The sequence below is a fragment of the Manduca sexta genome, chromosome 9 (genome assembly GCF_014839805.1).
Source record: "Manduca sexta isolate Smith_Timp_Sample1 chromosome 9, JHU_Msex_v1.0, whole genome shotgun sequence".
NCBI classification, from domain to species: domain Eukaryota; kingdom Metazoa; phylum Arthropoda; class Insecta; order Lepidoptera; family Sphingidae; genus Manduca; species Manduca sexta.
In genome coordinates, this window is record NC_051123.1 from 1,021,152 (window position 1) to 1,037,477 (window position 16,326).

General features: G+C 41.2%; 2 protein-coding genes and 1 long non-coding RNA gene across 14 annotated transcripts in view; 2 read left to right on the top strand and 1 right to left on the bottom strand.

The window, feature by feature from the left end:
* LOC115455707 overlaps positions 1–5,180 on the top strand; it is a 150,202-nt gene extending 145,022 nt beyond the window's left edge. For 11 of the 12 annotated variants that reach the window (XM_037436684.1, XM_037436685.1, XM_037436692.1 and 8 more), the window contains 5 exons: positions 46–256; positions 550–749; positions 979–1,248; positions 1,612–1,856; positions 2,035–5,180. In XM_037436684.1, coding sequence (XP_037292581.1) covers positions 46–256; positions 550–749; positions 979–1,248; positions 1,612–1,856; positions 2,035–2,135 — 1,027 coding nt within the window. In that variant the 3' untranslated portion in view covers positions 2,136–5,180. The remainder of the gene's footprint in view (positions 1–45; positions 257–549; positions 750–978; positions 1,249–1,611; positions 1,857–2,034) is intronic. The other variant, XM_037436686.1, reaches the window with a different exon arrangement.
* A 234-nt stretch (positions 5,181–5,414) lies between these two features.
* On the bottom strand, positions 5,415–14,783 carry LOC119188798 (odorant receptor 4-like). Its single transcript, XM_037436695.1, has 12 exons — positions 14,450–14,783; positions 13,838–13,938; positions 13,295–13,452; positions 12,226–12,378; positions 11,796–11,975; positions 11,017–11,169; positions 10,674–10,800; positions 7,796–7,892; positions 7,357–7,458; positions 6,569–6,657; positions 6,001–6,067; positions 5,415–5,685 (listed from the first exon to the last, which is right to left on the bottom strand). The coding sequence occupies exons 1-12, from the start codon at positions 14,501–14,503 to the stop codon at positions 5,629–5,631; spliced, it is 1,338 nt and encodes a 445-aa protein (XP_037292592.1). The 5' UTR covers positions 14,504–14,783; the 3' UTR covers positions 5,415–5,628.
* LOC119188799 lies at positions 14,555–15,634 on the top strand. Its single transcript, XR_005112108.1, has 2 exons — positions 14,555–14,643; positions 15,261–15,634. It is a non-coding gene; the product is annotated as an uncharacterized LOC119188799 (long non-coding RNA).
* The last annotated feature ends 692 nt before the right edge of the window (positions 15,635–16,326 follow it).

Sequence of the window (16,326 nt, forward strand, 5' to 3'; positions counted from 1 at the left end):
CAATGAATGTATAAAGTTCGTGAACTAATCGTCATTTGTGTGCAGCCGCAGTGTAGTGTCGGGGTCAGTGAGCTCGGTGGCGAGCGGCGCGGGCGGCGCGGGCGGCGCGGGCGGCGCTAGCGGCGCGGGCGCAGTGAGCGCGGCGGCGGCTGCGGCGGCGGGCGCGGAGGCGCGCTCCGGCACGCTCACCGCCGCCGAGCTCATCGACGCCATCATCACGCACCAGATCAGCCAGACCACCGACCAGCGGTACCCGGTCAGTCACACCATATATTATATCTTATTACACTGCACTTTGTACTTTTATTTTTTTTCATCAAATTTTAACCACATTCGATAATCGTTATTTTAACTTAATAAATTACAATATAGTACACGGTAGATATTTATTGGTAACATGATGCGGACAAAATTCGTTGTATTTTAATAATATCTAGTATCGATTATAGTCGATATTAAGTATTAATTTTATTTACAATATCGATATTTAGACGTCCTGTATAACTTTTTTGATCACTTATTAATATATGTAATTGTCCGGTACTGCAGGGGCGAGAGTGCGACAACGGCACCGGCAACCCGCCCACGCCGCAGGACCGTCCCGAGCGCGGCCCCGCACCGCCCGACCGCGACCGCGACGAGCCGCACGCCGCCGCCACGCACACCACCAGCATCAAGCTCGGGGACCTCGCCTCCAACATCATCACCAGGGACTTCTGCAGTCCCACCACGTCGCTCATACACAACAAGTGAGTTATCGACTGTCTATTAAGTGGTTTTGGTTGGAGCTTATTACCAAAAACGTATCGATATTCGTTTGATAATTATAATTAAACTGTGAATTTATAACTTGACGTGTTTCATTTATTAGTATATTTGTTCTTACAGTTTGTCTTTTATAAATGTTACTCTTTTCGAATTAATTCAATAATCGACAGTATTAGCATTCCAAATTAACCGTATTTGTTTTATTAACAGTCGATTCCCTGTGAGCAATTCGGAAGCATATTCGAGTGCGGTGAGCGGCGTGACGGGTGTGAGCAGTGTCAGCGTGGCGGGCAGCGGCGCGGGCGCAGGCGGGGGCAGTGGCGGCGCGGGAGGCGGGGGAGCGGGCGCGTCGGGGCCGCTGGTGGCCGGCGGAGCGGGCGCGCCCGCACCCGGCGCCGACGAGTGGAAGCGACGCGACCCGCCCAAACACGCGCCATACTTAGAGCCAGTCTCGCCGCCTGATAACCACCACGCTAATAGGTGTGTATTTAATTACACTATCGATATTTATTTTTCAATTATTTTGGTACCCGCTTGGTATACGAAGGAATTTCATATATTTTTATGACGCTATTTTAGCTATTGAAATTTATTGGCATTTTCAATTCTAAAATAATTTTAAATTCAACTATCGATTCTTAAGAAATAAATAACTTCCTGAATTGTTTTAGTGTGTGGTAGAAGTGTATATAGCGTTGGCCTATCCGCTCTAACGTATCCTTTATTATGGTTATATACAAGTTTTTTAGTAATTTGATATTTTATCAGCTCTTTGGTTTTGGTGTTGGAGCATCGTACGTTTATCACACAAGAGTCGATATTTATGAGCGCACGTGTCCCCAGAAGCAACAGCAACCGTCGCTACGGCTGCGTGTCGGGCGGCAGCAGCGGCGTGCTGACGGCGTTCGACTACGTGACGACGCGCATCGTGGAGGTCATGCGCAGCGACGCGGACGAGCGCGGCAAGCCGCTGCCCTTCCCCACGGCCGGCTACACCTACCCCTACTCCGCGCTCAACGTGTCCGCGCCGCACCAGGCGCACGCGCACGCCACACACGCCACGCACACCACGCACGCCGCCATTGACGGTACGTACTTCCAACTCGACTCATAAATATCTAATGTTAATTATGTTCATGAAAAAGAGCGCAAATAATTTTGTGTTCTACAAATATTGCGTGAAGTGGAATGAGTCACAAGATTGATGTTTATTATACACTTCCGTTATAGACACCATTAGTAATATGAGTGTTTATGTGTTCGCAGGTAGCGGCGCGGCGTCATCGGGCGGCGGCCCCGCGGCGGCAGCGCCGGAGCCGGCGCCGCTGATGTCGGAGCAGTACGACCCGCTGTCGGACGAGGACTGACGCCGCGGCGGGCCCGCGCCCGCGCCGCCGCGCGCGGCCTCGTAGCGACGCCGCCGCCGGCTCTCCGTCATCTGCCACACCTCCCGGTAGCGACGCACCACCACACCAGTCACCACCGGGCGGGACGGAACTGCCGCTGATGTCCGACCTGGCGATTCGTGTTCAATCGATTCTCGATGTTTGGAAACGATTGTAAAATATTTTGTAATGACAAAACCCATTTTGTAAAATGACCAATGTTTTGTCTCTGTTTTATATTATTTAATCAGAAGAAGAAATTGACAAAACAGTGGTTGGTTGAAGGGTAATGATTATTGATATCGATGTGCCTATATCGATATTGAGGCTTCCAGAATCGAATCATGTTTGTTAATTTGTATCAGGATAACGAATACGCGAGTAATAAATCGATAAATAAATCGGGCATCAAACGGAAGTATCCGACCGTAACAGAATCGGAGACGGCGGTAAAACAAAAAGACAAAACAAGTATACACAAGCACAGACAGTATGGGTACATTAGGTTTACGCGCGTGGACACCCCATAATAGGACGGTACTAATTGTATATAAATAATATTCTTACGTTACGATGCAGGGAAATAGCGTCACGTTGTGGGAAGCTTTAAGACGCGCGTAGTGTACAGAGGAATCTGCACATCGACTGCGGGGGCGGCAGGGCGGCACCACTCCGGCAGAGCTGAACCTCCGCGGCGCCACGTCCGGGCCGGGGCCGCCGGGGCCGCCGCGTGCCGACCTGCGCACGGCCTCGGCCCGGACGCGACGCCGTCATAGTTTTAATATTCGACTGATGACGATTTTCCAAACTGTTAGATGTATTTTGTGATTAACGCAAGAGCCAATTATAGATGTAAGTGAAGTCTATTCGTTATTGCGACGATCATGTTGTTGTTCAAATCGGTTTTGACATAGTGTGCCTACCACTTTAGCTGTAAGATTGTCTGCGGGGCTTGTGAATATTGGAGCTCCGGATTTTCGCTTTTTTATTATTGCTCTGAATACTTGTCTTTTAAACCAATTAGTGTATTACCCTTTCTGTCAAGGAATTTGAAATAAATCAGGGCTGATTAAATCTCTTCATCATTTAGTCGTTAATTACTTCCAATGAAGTCTTCTCAAACGGTTTCCTGACGACTCCACACGATTAAGTAAATCCATTCATTTAGAAATCTCTGTTCATTATTCATGTTTGTTCTCCTTGCACGAGCTCACTTTTATACAATAAATGGAACTTGAACTAGTATAAGTATAAAATAACCCGGCCGGAGTGTCGCGCGTGTGTCGGCACGAGTCCACCGCGTGTGCGCCACGTGTCCGCCACGTGTCGCCCTGCACGCCGCCGCCCGACTGGAGGCCGGCCCGCGCCGCCTCAACGCAACTGGATACGCTTATCATGTAAAAATATTATGCTGTCGATATTTGTATGTCGGTTATATTGTAACGTTATTTATTTACTTCTCTTTTTTACGTATACCTACATTACATTTAGGGAGCCGCGTGGCGCGTGACGACGACGCGTCGCGGTTTGTATGCACCGCGGTCCGCGTCGATCTCTAGCGATGGATCATTTCGTGATAAACTAGCACTGCCGCCGAACGAAACAAAATAACCCGAACCGTGGGAGTGTAAGTGGCAGTATGATGTGTGTAGGGAGTATGTACGTAACGTTTTATCCAGTCTTCCATCGCCGCTCCGCAGGCGTCGGTGCGCAGGCGTCGGCCCGCCAGCGCCGCCGCGCCGCCTAGGATAGGGTTTCCGTATTCGTCCACTACTTAGCGACTCGTAACCTTGTACATTGTGTATAGTCTGTATATGTGGGTCGGGTGGCGCATGCGTAAGGCAGATTCCTCGCGACGTTTCTGTTCTGCTTGTCGCGGAGGCTGTCCGTATAGTATTATAAGTTGTTACTCGCTTGTGTTCGGACTTCGCTGCGGCAACGCGTTAATTAGTAATACTTGTAGTTGATTTTTTTCGTTAATTTTAAGTATCGTATTGTTGTAAATAGTCCCATTTTTCATTCATTTTTGTATTGTATAGTAGTCGAGGCGGCGGCAGCGAACTCCGAAACGCGCTCCGCCGTCGAGCCGGCGGCGATCACGAAAGCGTTGAACTGTTTACTGAAACTAAATCCTTTATATATAGTGTACACTCGATGTAAGGCTAGCACGTAATGTTGAAGCGGTAAATTATATACATATGTAAAAGTTGGTTATTATGTATATGCATTTGTAATTATACAGGTTAGATACGACTTACATTTAGAGATTTCATTTTTTTTTTTCGTTAGTTTGTCGCGGCCGACGGGCCGGTATAAATATGGGTGTGGGCTATGGACGAGTGCGTGCGAGTGAGTGGGACTGCAAGGCACGCGCCGCCGCCACGCCACCGCCACGCCGCCGCCACGCAGCCGCCACGCTGCCGCGCACTCACTACTGCATTTTCATTTACGACGTATCCGGTGTTTACTGGCCGCTTGTGTTTCGAACAACTCCAATTAGATATCAGATGTTAACGGACAAGTCTCCGGCCCCACTACGATTGTATGTAACATTATTTATTTGTATTTTTTATTAAACACGTCAGTGAGAAAATCATTGTCAAAAAAATCGCCCTTCAGTAAAAACTAATATGACTAGATCTTGTAAGAAATAGTATAAGCACATGTAAAATAATATAAATATTATTACTTTGTTGAAAATATAATTTGTACTGGTACAAAAGTGTTGCCACGTTAAATATTTTCTAACATTTAGTATTAACAAAGTGGTAGTATCCAGGGAACTGTTCGTAATACAGGCGGTTAGTGAGGTTTGATGTCCTCAAGTGTGAAGAATCGACTGATTAAATTTACTTTGTGCGTGAAGGCGCGGGCCGGCGGCATCGGTGGCATGCATATTGTGATTTCTTTATAAAAATGTAATGTATAATGTAAGTAGCCGAAAAGAAGATAATCCTTGTGGGTCCGGACATGCGAAAACAAAGTTTTGACGGACTGCAAATCAATAAATAAGAATGGAAAAATCTATCTGCTGTGTTTTATTTTGTGATGGTATATTAAACACCTAAATAAATAGCTACATAATAAAAATTATAACCTTATGAAACCAAGATATTTTTTATATATTCGTAGCCATGGATATATGTCCTTTAGCCGAATAAAACCGAGAGGATAATGAGTGTTGCCATTTCACATTTTATAACTAAACAGAAAAAAAATACAAAATTTTTTGCCATACAATTCGGATCATAAAATAGTACATTAATTTTCAATATTTTTATTTAGTAATCAATCGGTGTCATGCAATAATCGAATTTGTGCTTTATATACAGTTCTTTTAAAAATAGATTTCTGTGCATAACCTACGTATACTGCCTAAATTGCTGAATATTATTATCACCTTGAAAATACAGTAAATTTGTAATAATACATGAAAAGCTACTAAAAATAACTAAAGTAGTTACTTCTTAGGATGTTACTCGTCGGTGAACTTCAGTAATAGAGTGAAGTACGACCATGAAGTTTTTATTATCTGAAATAAAATTACAGATTAATAAAAAGTACTATGCCTTTTTTTATTTTTTGAACAAAAGAGTATATATGTATGGAGTTCATTATGGAATTACTTTAGTATGTTACGCCAAAGTCTGATTTCCAGACTCGGTTATCGCGTAAAAGACGGCTGGAGCATTTTCCTAAATTAATAGAACTATTTGTGTTCCTTTTTGGGTTCTGGAGTAGTTCCAACATTCCATAACCTTGTTCAAATTACCTAGTATTGCCAATACAATATTTAATAAAGGCAATATACAGTTTCACAAATATAAAGAATTAAATATGCACTTACCGTGCTATAAGTTGTCAATGATATAACAGAAAAGCCATAAGTGGTGACATAAACGCCTTTCTGGGACCTGAAAAAAATTGTTGATGAGCAAAATCGTAAATAATGTTTTCATTGAAATGTAAATAACGCCAAATAATTGCTCAAATGTAGGATTAATTAAAGTGGATGGATCACAGGCTGTTTATGTGATTAAAACCTGTAAATCTCAGAATAAGTAAAGCGTTTTTGAACATTCTTTCACTTGTACATTAGTTCTGAATGCTTTAGGCTATTTTTTATTCCGGGAAAACACAAAGCGGGACTTTTATCCCCGAAAAACTCTTTTTTAAAAAAGACGGCTACATGCTAAACCGTTTAATAATTGACAATTTACCCAATTTTGGCTTGTCTGTCTCCAGTCATGTAAGATTGTCGTCTCACCGATCTATGCGAGTGAAGGGACAGAAAGTGCACCTGTGTATTGCGCACACACTTGTGCTCTATAATATTTTGACTTGGGTAGTCACGTGATTAGACATATGTATATTTATAATTTTTTTAATAATTTGTTTATTATTAATTCCATTACCTGAGGAATATGATCATTAGGGACCTTCTTATTTTCATGGACGCTCTGTACCACCCGCTGTTGTACACAGCTTCGGCCACACCTTTACTCTGACAATAGGAAAGACATGGAATGTAACCATGAAGCAGCCAAAATCAGTAATAACCGTCACTCTCAAGACAATCTCTTGATTATCTTCTCTCACTAACCAAACGACCAAAACTAGTTTTTTTTTTTGGATTACGAGACGACCTTCCGTTTGCTTGATGGTAAGCGATACGACCGCCCAAAATGTTCACTTGGGATACGGGATTGCAGTCACGTCACACTTACGCGAGCCACTATGGTGGGTTTTTTTTTGTTACAGACCCCACAGTCAACAGCGAAGGAACCCTGCGAATACTGGTTTCCCCCGGCTTAACGACTGCAGGGTCGAGGGGGGATATTGTAAGAGGAAAATTACGTAGGATATGTTGAGGAAGGAGAAGGAAGAAACTATTTTAGGATGGGCGGAGCGGACAAGGAAGGGATAAGTTCGCGAGTCCCTTATAGGCTTGCATGTGAATTTTCAACCATAAGGTATATACATTTTACGAAGTGCATAGGGCTTCGTCAAATGTCCCCTAATGCATTCGGTGTGGAAACCGAGCGCACAAGAATTGCTTCGGGGTGGACTATGGTGCGACCACGTCGTAGTATCACGTAGATGTTTAAATGAGTGTTAACTCAAATCGCTATCGGGGCGGATATGACCGCATACCACCAGCAAAAATATATCTGTAATGGACTAGGAAAATCAAATAACTTACAGAGTCGATCAGTTTCTGACCGTACCAGCACACAAACCAAGTCTGAGATAGCGCTATTACCAAAAAAGATTTGTACGCAGTTTCATTCCATTTTTCCAAAACCTGAAAAAGTATTTTTTTCTTGAACACAATTTAGCCTCCGAAATCGCAATCATTTGATTTTAAGCGAGGTTTAGATGAGCAAGAAAACTTGCAGAAGTCGACTTCCACAAGCAATTTTTACCGTGTAAACAATCGATAAGTTGACTTCTGCAAGTTTTGCGTTTGCAGGATTTGCAGCAACTCGCATGCGTAAAAGTGTGAAGTGTTTACACTATTTGCACAATATATTGCTGCACGAACTTGCAAGTATAAACTTAGCATTGGAAAAAAGGAGACAATATGCTTCTAATAAGAATGTAAATTTATTTTTCCTCAAGTTAAGTAATTGTTTACTTACAACGCTACAAAATCCGCAAAGACATATAAGAAGCGAACTGTTTATAACGTTCACTAGCAACGTCAAACTGAACATGTTTTCAATGTCTTCTGACAGTCTGAAATGGGCAAAGAAAAAGTAGAGATGTAAAATAGCAGTCACTTTAATCCAGCGGTTCCCAACTTTTTTTTCTCATAGACTACTTTCAAAATTCTGCTGGTTCCGGTGGACCCTCTACAGCAAAATTTCTACTATATACCCCAGAATATGCAAGGTTTTACTTGTAACAGTTTTTGAGCTTCTTAAAATATTATTTGCCTACATTGATAGGTGAAGTCAAGTCCGCATTTTAGTTCTTTACTATGAAATAATAATAATAATAATATCAGCCCTGTATTATATACTTGCCCACTGCTGAGCACGGGTCTCCTCTACTACTGAGAGGGATTAGGCCTTAGTCCACCACGCTGGCCTAGTGCGGATTGGTAGACTTCACACACCTTCGAAATTCCTATAGAGAACTTCTCAGATGTGCAGGTTTCCTCACGATGTTTTCCTTCACCGTTAAAGCGAACGATAAATTCATTGATTTTTTTAGAAATTACCATGAAAACCAGATAAATTTTCGTGCACCCCTCGTACGAATTATAAACTCCTATTTTTTGGTCACGCCAACGTAGACCCCCGTCGAGTCTCTTTTAGACCCCTGGAGGTACATCTGGACCACTTTGGGAATCAATATTTTAAAACCATATGTTTTTATTTTAAAACAGCGTGAATGTTACTAAAAATACTTAATTGCACACCAACCCTCGATGCGTACCGCGCGCCTCCGTAGGGTACCTACTAGGTACACCTAAGCGTGATGTATTCCTGCGGAGCGCGGGAGTGAAACTCACGACACACATGACGCCACCGCTGCATGAGCGCGCACTCCCCTCCCGCGCACGTACCGCGACCCTCGGCATGCCCGGCGGGCCGCCAGTCAGGCTTGCCAACTTAGGGCTTTTAGTCCTAAATATAGCGGGCTTTTTTTAGGGCCCAAAAAAATTTAAAGCTATTTTTAGAGTCATAAAAATATTTTCTTGTATTAGTGTTTTATTTTCTCCCGACGTTTCGAAGACTTTGCAGCCTTCATGGTCACGGAGGGGACTGAGGTGTTGTTCATCCGTAAAGTCAAAGTTACAATATCTACGTACATTTTACAATTAACCTTACCAAGGTAACCTTAATGGTTCGCCGTACACCAATTCGGCTGAGGAAGACTGGAGGTCTCTTTAACGGCAGTTCGAATACCTAACAGAACCCACGGTAGGGATGCGGTCTATCTATCATTCCCATGGCATACGATCGCGGCTTTGAGTTGCCGATGAAACCACTCCACCAGGCCGTTGCATGCCGGGTGGTAACCTGTCGTCTGCTTATGCTGGAATCCGGCTATCTTAGACAAATACTGAAAGAGGGCCGACTCGAATTGGCGGCCACGATCAATAGTAATGTTTGTAGCACTTAGCACGCTGGCATGGAATACAGGATCGCGCCCAGTCACTGCAGTCTTTACGTATTCCTGGCCACACGTAACGTTCGGCAATTAACTTAGCCGATGCATTGGCGCCAGGGTGACTGTATGCATAGACATAACATAACATACATAACATCACGCATTTTATCCCCGAAGGGGTATGCAGAGGCGCAACTAGGGCACCCACTTTTCGCCAAGTATGTTCCGTCCCATGATGTGATAGGGGGCGAGCCTATCGCCATATCGGGCACAAATTCCAGACTCCGGGCTGATACTGAGCAGAAAAACCCAAATATCACTTTGCCCGACCCGGGATTCGAACCCAGGACCTCAGAGCGCTATTGCACCGGACGTGCAATACAACTACGCCACCGAGGCAGGCAGTGTATGCATAGAGACTATCAAAAATCTGCTTCCGGAAGAACTTTGGCACGAATGGTCTAGAAGTCGGCGTACTGACGTCGCAGTACAGGGGTACTCGACTTCCAGGTACTTGAAGTTTCTACAGGCGCAGTGATGATCCTTCCTCTAATGACTTGGAGAATTCAGGATCTGAAGCTTGACCCTTGGCTAATGTCTCGAGGTCGACAAGTACTCCCAGTTCTTCAATCCGCGACAGGGTATCGGCCACGACGTTGTCTTTGCCTGATATATGACAGATGTCGGTCGTGAATTGGGAGATAAAATCAAGGTGTCTATACTGCCTTGGCGAACAGTTTTTCTTCCTTTCGTGGAAGGCAAAACTGATCGGCTTGTGGTCTGTATAGACAACAAAATGCCGGGCCTCGAGCATATGCCGGAAATATTTGACTGCTTCGTAAATGGCTAGCAGTTCCCTATCATAAGGCGAGTATTTCACTTGAGAAGGGCTTAACTTCTGGGAGAAGAAAGCTAAAGGCTGCTACGAGTCATCCTTCAGCTGTTGGAGATCTGCACCAATCGCCTTGTTCGACGCATCAGTCACTAGGGCGAGTTTTGCAGTGCAGTCCGGGTGGGCTAAGAGAGCGGCGTTAGAGAGGCTATCTTTACAGGCTTCGAAGGCTACTAAGGCGTCATCTGTTAACTTAATCGGATGTGATCCCTTAACCGATCCAGTCAACAACGCGTGCAAAGGGGCTTGAACTTGGGCAGCACGTGGAAGAAATCTTCTATAAAAATTTAACATGCCCAAAAATGCTCTTAACTGCCGCACGTTCTTCGGAACAGGAAAATCCTTAATATATAATAATAATATATAACCTAAAAAAATGTATAGAATTTGTTTTTTTATTTTTTTTTACCTTATAGGTAAAAAAATTAAAAAAACAAATTCTATACATTTTGTAGGAACTGCGAGTTCAATTTGCTTTTAAAAAATAACCAAGAAACAATGCTTGCCTTATAAGTGCCTGATGTTGCAGCACAATCTCTGTAATTTCCTTAAAGTTTTTCTCTTCCCACTGCTGTGGCGTGTACGAGTCCACGGCCTCCTTGTTCTTACGCAAGTACTCCTCGCTATACTGTCCTAGATTTGTTAAAAACATCAGTATGTTTACTTAGTATTTATAATACTATTTTAGAAAAACTTCGATTAAGTAAATATACATGTAATATATTTTTTTTGTCAGTTGCATATATAGCCTTTTTCAAAAGTAAATTAGTACTTAGATAATTTGTTTTTCGTAAACATTTGCAATTTATTCTAAGTACAACTAATACTTCGACAATAGTTTTAATTTACCGAGAGGATAAAACTCAATCAGCTGTTGGTCCGTAGGAACGTAGATCAACTTCTCGATTTTGACGGAGAGGAGGTTGAACTGCGTGGTGATGTGGCTTAGAAACAGACAGAACATGATATCACTGGTCATATTCGTCCAGATCACGGTTATTGCTGGAAAGTAGGAGATAAGTCACCACATAGTATTTCTTAGATCAACACAAAAAGTACAACGAACAAATTCTTTTTATAAAATGAAATTCTCGAAACTCCGTCTTATTATATTAACATATCTCCTTGCTAATTTTAAAACACAGTAAAATAAACTAAATTTAAACATTGTTACATGCTAAAGTTTTTGACACACAATGACAATACAGATTGTACTTTAAATAACACAACACTTTATTTACTACCAAAACACTAAATAGGAACACTAACACAAAAAATCAACGCGTGAATTAGCATTGCAATACTCAAATACACAAAAACTAAAATTGTATAATTGAGATCCGTTATCGAGTTTCCACGAAATTCTGGAAACAACTAAATCTTTCGAGAATGTTCCATCACCGAACCTTCCACATTCGGGTAGGCGCTATTATCGGCGAGTGCCAATAGGTATATCAAGAAAGTAAAACAAAATATCAAAGTTGAATTCTTTCCATAACTTTTTTGTCAACAAAAATTTTACCATAATTACAGACGTATAAACACGGAGTGCATTTAAAATTCTTCCTTTCTGTGGGAGGACCGTAGAAAGGAATTACAACTAGAAATTTGTAAAATCCCGTTCTTACCCTGCCAGGTTTGCAGAACCAACGTACATTCGTAATATACAGGCTGTGACGGATCGAAGGGTAGCCAGTAGATGAATTGCAGTTTAGGCTCCCATTTCTCCCCTGAGAAGCGTTTGAAAAGCTCCCAAAAAGGGGCGTATAGAAAGCTCAGTATCAAGCAGTTGTTGCCCCACTGGTATCCTGAATGAGTGTTTAATAGAAGACTGTTTTAATTATCAGGGAAAAGGCTAGCCTTATTAGCTGAATTAAACAAATTATCAATATATTGGAAGTTTACAATTTTATTATAATCACTCCGGACCGTTAAGGCACGAAGATATTTCCTAGATTCATTGTAATTCTATTTTATACGATCTTAATAACTCAGGCTCACTATTGAAACAGAGATTAATTTTAGATGATAATTATATTTACTAAAGATTTTCGCTACCTTTAACAACGTTTTTGATTTCTCTCAGCGCGGAGCTGATGATCTTATGCTCCTCCTCGTCGACCTGCCTCTGCGGCCACATGTCGCCTATTTCGGTTATCAGGTTCTCAAACACGGGCCTGTGCTTCACCATCTTAAACGACTTTACTAGTGCTGGGAATTTATTAATTATGTAGCAGAATATTAGCTGTAGATAACGTGGTTAGATGTCGATGATGCGATCGTTTGTAATTATAAACGAAAGAAAGAGAAAGAAAGAAAGAAGTTTATTGTTGGAACAAAGATAAAATTAAAAACACAAAATCCTATATAACATAAACAACCATTGCACCAACAATGGGCCTCCCATTCAGCTATATAATATGCAATACCACCTATGTAATACTGCAGCGCTGGTTTTTAATAAGATGCCCATGTGACGTACAGATGATGATTGTGATTGTCTATGTACAGTGTACACATAGTATCGGCTTTAGTTTAGTGGCTCGAACCGTCAAATCTTAGGGGCTCTCCATTCTCGCGCTTAATGCATAGCTTTTGGTAATAAAAATACTGTTGTGACCTAAAAATATGAGTTTACTGTAAGTACTGGTTAGCCTTTCATATGTGAGAGTCCGCCTGGGTAGGTACCATCACAATGTCTATTTCTGCCGCCAAGCAACAGTGTGTAGTCATTGTTGTGTTCCGGTTTGAAGGACATTGTAGCCAGTGCAACTACTGGACATAATGAGACAACATCTCACGTCTCAGGATGGCGAGCGCAATGGAATACCAAACAATATTATGAATTTCATAGGTTGAATGGTGTTTCTAGTTTATGGACGGTCGTATCGCTTAACATCAGTCTAACGGTAAGCTCGTGTTGTCATTCACAGCAGTAAAAAAAATAAGTTGGTGATCGCAAAAATAAAGAAAGAGCTTTTTGAGAAAACTACTAACAAGTTTAAAGCAGTATCAGAAAGTTATTAATATCTTATTATGGTTGTGCAAATCGTTGCAAATTATATGATTTTTGAAAAATCTCATTCTAAAAATAGTGAGGACGAAAGCAAAAAAAAATGAAACTAACACATCCCACAGTACCCGATGCAAGGCACCATCTGGAAGAAGGCGATGGCGTCGGTAAACGTGTTGGCGCTAGCCGTCATGCATGTACCCATAAGTTCCGAGGTAAATGCGAAGACGATGTTCGCGAAGTAGAACCAGTAGTACACCAACCAGCAGATGCTATAATATTAAAGGGAAATATACAAAATCTGAGGTCAAATCTCTGAGGTCCGGAGTTCGAATGAGTGAGTGAGTGGGAGTGATTTGATTGCATATCTGCATATCTCTTTGAGGGTAAAGGCACGTCGCGTGTTACTTTGTTTTTTATAGCGTAAACAATACCATAACAGGTACCTCCTTTTTATTATAATGATAAGTATTCTGTTCCTTTTTAACTTATAGCTATAGGAGCTAAAATACACGAATGCTCTTGGTTTAGGTTGAATCGCCGTAGTGACTTATCCGCTTGTCTGAACCATTAAGAAGTCATACAGATTAATGGGAAAATGTGCGATTTATCGGTATTATATCTAGACTGCAGACTTACAAATACAGTTATACAAACCTTACGGGCTTAGATATTATGTGCTTCATGCGAATACCGCTCCATTTCAAATACTTCCTCGGTATCTCGTAAGTGTCCTCATAGTCGCTTCTCTCGTAAACCTGTTCATTGAAATAAACAATACAAAAGAATATGGCAACTACAGTACGAGGGCGTCTTAAATCGACAGATCCAGTACATCCCTAGTTCTTTTCATTTTTTTTTTTACACGCGCTCGAAAATGAAACTGTACTCTATGAGATAGACTGTCGACTGATTACATGTCGCCACTCGCCAGTCGACATGATTGTTCCAGCCTGTTTGAGTTTCTTATAGACGGACAATAGGCTTGTGATTCTTCTTGAATTATGGATGTAATGGGTTTTGCTGATTACTAATCTCTCTCATACTTGTTATAATAATAATGAATAAAGCAATGCTGACTGTCGATTATTTGGGAACTGATTGCAACCAAAAGCATTCTGTTAAAAACTTAAATCGCCCAAACTAGTTACATTGTTTATAATTTAGGAAATTTCAAGATTTTCCTTTACTATTTATTTATTTGAGAAAAAAATATACTACTACTATTATTTATGTTTTTTTTTTAATTAATGTCATATTTGTACTTACCCTTTTCAAAACTTGAATCTCCTTCGTAAAATATTTTCGCCATAAAGACGTCATGATGGTAAAAATCAAAGAATATAAAATACTTCGCTACCAGTCTAACATTAAATAAATATGAAAGTGTGTTTTAATATATTATTTACTAGTAATTGCCGCATGATTTTGAAACGTTGGCATTAAGTAACCGATACTTATGGGTAATTATTTGTTTGTATACTGTAATTTCGTAAGCTGCTGTAATATCTGCAATTACTTTATTACAATGTAAAATTCTTTTGCATTTATTTTTTCTTTGAAATATAATTATATTTGTAACTTGAGGTCTGTTTTACAGGGCCGCATTGAGTTAATTATCTGATAGGATTCTCGAACACTAGTTATTCAAGATTAGTAATGGAAATTAAAATAGCTTACGGTATAATTTTCATTGAGTTTATCTTCGTTTCGCTAATGAACTAATCAAACGAATTAATTTTAAGATTAAGTAAATACGCGTTGTTTTAAGGAGGTACCTATATGAATATGTGTTCACATAGGGAGTTTTCGAAGCTGATTGTTGCTGGTGATAGCGCGTTATATTTTGTATCGGATAGCGGCCACCCTACACGTGGTGCTAGCCATAGTGGCTCACGTAAGTGTGTCGCGGTCCAGGCTCAGCCTGTGTATATCCGGTTCCAACAGGCCGGCATAATTGTGTCGACTGCCGAGGGGTCATCGTCGCTCGTCGGTCTACATTCTATTGGAGCCCATTCCTCTTAACATCAGGTGCAGTAGGTTAATTTTACCATACTCGTATAAAAAAAATGCTTTATAGATCTCAGCACTAAAGATTTTCGTCATTACAAGCGACCTCTCGCGGCGCATGCCAAGACCTAAAAATAAACACAATATCTGCCAAATATCAAGCGCAGTTTCCAAACAATAATGGAGAATAGCCCAAGATTCAGTTATAGTAACCCAAAGACGAGAGCATGGACCGGCGTGACAGTGTTCTCTGCGTACCTTGTGCTACTAATGGTCGAAATTTACATCGAAATCTTCGAAAATAGGACCCATCTGCGAGTTTACGACAAACTTTCCGAGATTTTGGTGAAATTACAGAACTTTTAATAGTGCCTTCGAGATGTTTAAGCGTCCCAGTTTTGGTCGGTCGATTTTAATGTTAAATAAATAAGTAACATTTCTTTATGTATTATTTTGATTACTGTGTCTAACACTGTCACTGTTGGTGGGTTCAGTTTTAGATATATCTGAGCTATTGCCAGTGTTAGTTCTATTGTAGTGTGGGTCTCAGTGCGTGAAGCCCTAACCCAGTGCGTCAGTATAGCACATATATTTTTTCCCAGACATTAAACAATTATAATCTTAAAACCAAGGGCGCAGCCAAGATTAGATATAGAGAGGTCCATCTGCACCTACGAACTAGGTATGTAATATCATTAAGATGTTTTTTTCAAATTCGAATCGCTCGGGTTTATGAAAATGCTTTGTCCTAGAAAATATTGTGGTTGATAGTACTTATTGTTGCAGATTTATTCACTGACATATATTTTTTGTGATTTATTTCTGGGTGGGGGGTGCAAATGTACCTACTTGCACCCCCTCCCGGCGCCCAAGCTTAGAACACTGTTTTTTTCCGCAATATTGATTCTTGAAGTGTCCCATAATTATAAGTGTTCTTCTTACTGCTGCACTTTCACGTAATTTTAATCAACATATTTATGAAATAGGCGATTAGAATTGAGACCTAAATTATTGTATGGTAATGAGCTCTCATAAACAATTATAACCTAAACCCATCGATATACATATACTGCCTGAACACATATATGAAATTATTTTGTTACGCGAACGTTGGACATTACAATAAAACTATATTT